Here is a 6,748-nt window from a genome sequence, read left to right on the forward strand (position 1 = left end):
TTACTACACATAGGCCTACTGAAGCTCGCAGTGTTTTTAACCTCTGCTGCCTCAATATAGGAGTACACGAGCACATAAACATAATTTCTAGAACTGCTCTGTGTCACTTCATGTGCATTTTACTTATTTTGAGAAAACGATCATCATATACAAAGAGACAGCAGTTTAAAAAAAACACCAATGTTTCAGGAGTTTATTACACAGAATACGTCACATGCTTATTAGATAACTGTATTTAAGTTGATGTATATGCTTTTATTTATTATTCTTTAATTTTCACAAATTTAGAAAAGTAATCAAAAAGTACTCAAAAGTAATTAGTTACATTACTTTAATAAAGTAATTGAAAAAGTTACACTACTATTACATTGTAAACAGGGTAACTTGTAATCTGTAACCCATTACATTTCCAAAGTAACCTTCCCAACACTGCATAACAGTAGCGACACTGGACATGTGAGATGATGTGACCAAAAGAGCAAATCTTATTAGTTGGTCGGTTTTCTTTTGCAATGCAATGAGCAGACATATTAACAGCTGCTCATTCAAATGAAAATGTTAAGTCATTCAGTAGCTGTTAATTATATGAACCACAAACCCACAGAGAAATAATAAATAAAAGTTCAGCCTCAAAAATGTTGCCAAAGACAATTTTCAAAACTGCTTCTTTTGTATAACAAAATAGCACATTGGTTATAGGAATAACAATTGTAGAAGAGATAAGATTACCCATTCAATTGTTTTTGTAAATTTAAGAACACTAGTAATTCTTGCTGGACTCTTGAGATAGCAAACATTTGCACTATGCGACACAGAGGTGTCCAAAAGCTGGGACTACAGCTCACAGACAGTATTTTAAACTGATTTCTAAATACAGAATGACAAATGAGTCACCATTTTCTCATTGGTCATTTCTTAGTATTCTTTTTTAAACTTTTTTAAGTAAATGATTCATTGAATCACCGGAACCGGATTGCCGCATATTCTGAATGTTCTGGTTCTTGTCGTGCTGTTCTTCTCGGCACTCTCGACATAGCCTGGTGATTCAAAGAAGCATACACCAGAGCATTTTCTTCTTCGCCTCTTTCTGTGCCAGCGGTGTTGTGGCTACCATCTGAAACTCTTCCAGCTGATGTTGCTCCTCTGACAGCTGGAGTTTCACAGCCATGATATAAAGCAGAGGTCAGCTGATCAGAGGGGGAAGGGGTGTTGTGATGAGCTCTGCTCTGTGGAAGAGAAATCATAAAACCAAAACATTGTTTTCAACAGATCAAATAAACTGTTTTACAGAGCAAAATTAAAATAAAAGATACCTGATTTTTAGTTGTCATATCTTTTCTTGTTGATTTTGTCCCTATGAGAAATTTCACAGGATCATCCAAGGAAACAAGAACTAATAGTCAGAATTTTATTGTAGCCAAATAGAACAGTAAAGTTAAGTTAGAATTACCATACCTTTGCATCTGATGATAAGCAATGTTACAGTCGTAACTATGACCACCAGACCTGCTATTCCACTGCAGATGTACACATATGGCCAGAGCCATTTAAGATCATCCTTTTGACCTGAATTTGGATCACCTAATATTGATGGGATTGAAACAAAATATATCAGAGTTGTTGTCATAGGTCTCTTCATAGGTTCATATCAACATATGAAGATGCATATGTCCAAGCAAAATGTTACCAGTAATGTAATTAATTGTAATGTTCATGCCCTTACGTGTGTTGCTTTGATTGCTTGACACCTCGTTCTCATTTTTATCTAGTGAATATAATCAAGTATTTAAATATTTATATTCAACAATATGTCTGAATGCTTCCATTCAGTGAATCAAAAGATAATGTCTCTTACCTGTCACAGTGACATTAATAGCATGAGATATAGATGTGTCACCAACTTTACATCTGTAGGAACCTGTGTCCTCCATTGAGATGTTCAGGAAAAACAGGAAAGCCATCCATTCATGTTCTTTCATGCTCTTCAAATCAGTTTTTATGTGATGTGAGTAATTAAAAGCTTTACAGTCACTTCCATTGAGTTTGCACCATGAGACTCTTGGGATCCTGTGACATCCTTCTAGAGTTATAGTACAGTTTATCTTCAACTTGGTCATAACTGGAGCTCTAAACACTGTGTTTCGTGGCACTCTGATCACTGAAATACAATTCATCTCAGACCCTAAAAGAATGAAGGAAAACCGGGGGGGGGGGGATGGGGGGGAAGAGATTTCAAGGACATGTGATATCATCACTGACATCAGCCACTGAAAATCAATCAGTCAATCAAATCAATGAATCAATAAACAAAACATAACACTATAAGAATTTTCAATCATAGAAAAGGTCAAGTGAAATCATCTGATTTTCATTACAAAGTTTTGAAACGTATAATAAAGTTTACTGGTGTAAAAAAAAACCACTTCACCTATTTGACCCATAATGTTTGTTTTTATGTTAATTAGAATTAGATCCACTGTACTATAACCAGACATCCCAACCCAATCCGTAAGTATAATGCAGCGCATGAGCTCTATTATTATTTTTTTTAGAACATACTTGCTGATATTGGTATAAGTCAATGGAATTTCAGATAAAATCATATAATGTAAGATGAGTTAATGATTCAGGTATTATTACTACTAAGAATAATATAACATTACATTAAAATTATATTCTATCACTGATTGTTTTTTTACTATTCCAAAAACGGTATTCATTTGTCTAAAAAATTTAACAATTTTATAAAAAATTTGTATCAAATGACACAATGACACAGTTCTTATTTTAATTCAAGCTGAACCAAGGCATATCAAACCAGACATTAAATGTGTTTCATATTACTGAGTGGGATAATAAATAAATAATCTACTTGAAAAGAAAACAGTTTGTCAGGTGAGAGGTTAAATAGCCATGCACAAAACCATGAACATACCACAACTTTTGACATACACATACCACAATGTTCACTAGAAACCACAATTAACAAAATATTATTAACTGACATTAGTATGTAATAGAGCATCAGATCTTGATACTCACCATTTTCTGTACCGCTGATGCCAAGTGATATCAGTAGGAGAGAAACGGCAAGGATACAAATGATCTGGAAGACATAGTAGCACATGATTGAAAGTTTTTATCAGACAATGTGCGTTTTAAAAACGAATGTCCAAAATGATAGCTGTGCACATTGTTTGCCATGAGTGTGTGAGTGAATGTGTGTATTGGAAAGTACACGTATACTGTAAGATGTTCCTCTGTGACGTCTCTCACCATCTCTGTTTCTCTTTTTTTTTGTACCTCTTAACTTGTATTTTCACCTCCTTGAATCATGGGTGTTTTTCACCTGTGTTGTTTCTCAGCATTTCTTTGTATCTGATAGTCGTCTTTGTGTCTGTATCCGTATCTGATGGTTGTTCTTCTTCTTTTGTCTCTGACAGTGTCAAACCTCATCTAGTGTGCTTGTAGTGGTTTCAGGTTGTCTGAATCTTGTCCAAATTGGTTGAACCACTTCAAATGTTGAAGAGAAATAGAATGAAGAAACAGAAAGATCAGTTTTAAATGAACTCAGTGACACCTCCTTGTGGAAAATGACTGAACACTATTAACTACATCTGCTTGCTTTACTTTCTGTTCAATACAAGGAGGTCTAAACCTGAATTAAGCTATGTTTAAGCGTTGCCATTTATTTCAATAACAGCAGTAAAACTGTTACAATTATTCATCAGAAATACGCTATTAGAAATCTGCCATTTTTGCTCATGAGTCTTGATAATTTAGCAGGCAGTGTCTTTTGAGCCATTCACCTTGGACTAGTCTTAAAGTAGGAATTATTTGTAGTTTCCTCTTGTAATACAAAATAAAACTGCTCATACTTCCCTAGTGTAAGCAATGTGTCCTCTATTTTTTTTTCTTGTGGAGAAATGTCCACCCACTCTGTTGGGTGGATTTTTCAGTAACTTGAGCAAAAACATTCTTTCATACCAGACCTACACAGCACACACACACAAAAAAAGTGTGTAACTTTTAACCAGTGTTGGGGGTAATGCATTACAAGTAACGCGAGTTACGTAATCAGATTACTTTTTTCAAGTAACTAGTAAAGTAAAGCATTACTTTTTAATTTACAAGAAAATATCTGAGTTACTTTTTCAAAAAAGTAACGCCAGTTACTTTGTATTCCCATTTTTTGACTGACAAGCCTCCTGTTCCCATATTGGGAGAAATCGGAAGTATGGAGGCGTTGTGTGCGCTGTGTGAACATGTTACTGTAGTTCTAGACTAAATGTGAATGTGCATTAATTCATCCCACTCACAAAAAAACAAAAAACAAAACAGATTTGGTATTCATCAAAATTAATCAAAACAGTGAAATGCAAACTCAGAATATGACGCAAACCTGCAATAACTAAATATATTAAATAACACAAATGTATCTATTCCCATTTTATTAACAGTGTCTTTACTGCTGACCTTTAATGATCCAGTTCAACCATGCTAATAATTAAAAAATGACTTTAGATAAACTAACAATTGTGCTTCATTGTTTTTTTTTTTATTGCTGAAGAGTGTTGAACCTTCTTCTCCTGTGTTCTACTGTACAGACGTGAATTTACTTTTCCTTCAGCCTGAGGTTTATTCATTACACTTTTTGGTGTGAAAGGGCTTTTACATTTGCTATAAATAGAACTTCTTATATTAAAAACAATCAAGCCCTGCTCATATTTAAAAAGTAACGTGAAAGTAATGTAACACATTACTTTCCTTAAAAAGTAACTAAGTAACGTATTTAGTTACTTTTTTAGGGAGTAACGCAATATTGTAAGGCATTACTTTTAAAAGTAACTTTCCCCAACACTGCTTTTAACTTTAATGTTCAGTTGATTTGACCTTTAATGTAATTAAATAATCAACATTTTAGGTTTCCTGACAAAATGTTACTATTATTATTATTATTATTATTTGAATTACTTTGCTCAAGTTCTTGTCCAGGCCCTTGTCATTTCTAGGCTGGACTTTTGCAATGCTCTTTTCGTTGGACTTCCGTCAAGCACAATCAAACCTCTACAAATGATTCGGAATAGAGCGGCATCACTGGTCTTCATCCAGCCCAAAAGAGCCCATGTTACACCTCTCTTTATCTCCTCACACTGGCTACCGGTTGTGGCTCACATCAAGTTCAAGACAGCATCCGCCTACTTCCACTCACTATAGATCCCTTCCAGAAGTCTGAAATCCGCTAGTGAGGAATACCTCGTGGTACCATCACAGAGAGGCTCAAAATCACTTTCCAAAACATTCTCGTTCACCATTCCTGGCTGGTGGAATGATCTTCCCAACCCTACCTGGGATGCTGAATCCCTGACAATTTTCAAGTGACAGCTGAAAACGTATCTCTTTCGAAACTACTTAATCGCAAGAAAAACAAACAAAAAACATATTTATTCCTTATTTTCTAGCTTGTACTTATTTGAACAATGTCTAAAACTTGGTATTACAAGCACTTCCTATGTCTGTTTTTCTCTTTAACCCTTAATCAGCCCCTGTGGTCTATTTGACCCCAAAGCCATTTTCCTTTTTTCTTTTAAAACATTTTCTCTTCATCTCAGGAGCATGAAATTACGTTTTTAAAATTACCTTTTTTTTTACCGTTAAATTACCGTTTGAAATTACCTTTTCCTAAATAATCTATCTAAAAACACACACAAAAAATGGACTTGATTTTGTTGTTCTAAAGGTGTGTGAAGAAAAAAAAATTTTATGGTCCGTTTATGGGAAAATTTATGAGAAAAGTGAAAATCATATATTTTTTAGATTGATTTGTCCAAAAAAATTAGTAAACCCAGTATAAATCTGAAATGTTTTACATTTTTTATAAAGGTCTGAATCTAGAGCACAAATGCACACACACACACACACACACACACACACACACACATGTGATTATATATATATATATATATATATATATATATATATATATATATATATATATATATATATATATATATATATATATATATATATATATATATATATATATATATATATATCCCTTATGCGTTGTTGGGGACATTTTCGTCCACTAGGGGGTAAAGTTGAGTCTTATTTTGGCCACAACTTTCTCTGTGTTTGAGCTAATGGAATGATTTTTGGTGACAAATCTTATTTTGACCCATATGCAGTGTTGGGAAGGTTACTTTGGAAATGTAATGGGTTACAGATTACAAGTTACCCTGTTTAAAATGCAATAGTAGTGTAACTTTTTCAATTACTTTATTAAAGTAATGTAACTAATTACTTTTGAGTACTTTTTGATTACTTTTCTAAATTTGTGAAAATTAAAGAATAATTAATAAAAGCATATACATCAACTCAAATACAGTTATCTAATAAGCATGTGACGTATTCTGTGTAATAAACTCCTGAAACATTGGTGTTTTTTTAAACTGCTGTCTCTTTGTATATGATATGATGATAGTTTTCTCAAAATAAGTAAAATGCACATGAAGTGACACAGAACAGTTCTAGAAATTATGTTTATGTGCTCGTGTACTCCTATATTGAGGCAGCAGAGGTTGAAAACACTGCGAGCTTCAGTAGGCCTATGTGTAGTAAATGAAACCATGTCTTTGCCATTAATTTACAGGAGGGGCGGACTGGGAAAAATATTCAGACTGGAAAATTCAAACTCATACAAACAAATTCATGGACAAAACTATTTTTGGAATGGACCTGAGATAAA

The 6,748-nt window shown here is 33.6% G+C and overlaps 1 protein-coding gene across 1 annotated transcript; it reads right to left on the bottom strand.

The window, feature by feature from the left end:
• Nucleotides 1–737: 737 nt before the first annotated feature.
• LOC132141944 (B- and T-lymphocyte attenuator-like) lies at nucleotides 738–3,498 on the bottom strand. Its single transcript, XM_059551588.1, has 6 exons — nucleotides 3,043–3,498; nucleotides 1,856–2,182; nucleotides 1,724–1,765; nucleotides 1,456–1,581; nucleotides 1,314–1,354; nucleotides 738–1,226 (listed from the first exon to the last, which is right to left on the bottom strand). Exons 1-6 carry the CDS (start codon nucleotides 3,125–3,127, stop codon nucleotides 960–962), a joined length of 888 nt encoding a protein of 295 aa, XP_059407571.1. The 5' UTR covers nucleotides 3,128–3,498; the 3' UTR covers nucleotides 738–959.
• Between the last annotated feature and the right edge of the window lie 3,250 nt (nucleotides 3,499–6,748).

This window comes from Carassius carassius, chromosome 6, assembly GCF_963082965.1.
Source record: "Carassius carassius chromosome 6, fCarCar2.1, whole genome shotgun sequence".
In the NCBI taxonomy this organism is placed as follows: Eukaryota; Metazoa; Chordata; class Actinopteri; order Cypriniformes; family Cyprinidae; genus Carassius; species Carassius carassius.

Bases quoted from the DNA above. Each gene is read 5' to 3' on its own strand.
- LOC132141944 (XM_059551588.1), bottom strand. From the start codon at position 3,127: ATGTGCTACTATGTCTTCCAGATCATTTGTATCCTTGCCGTTTCTCTC. The intron at 1,766-1,855 runs GTAAGAGACATT...TATATTCACTAG, and splicing joins TATTAATGTCACTGTGACAG to ATAAAAATGAGAACGAGGTG. The intron at 1,355-1,455 runs GTATGGTAATTC...AATTTCTCATAG, and splicing joins GCTTATCATCAGATGCAAAG to GGACAAAATCAACAAGAAAA.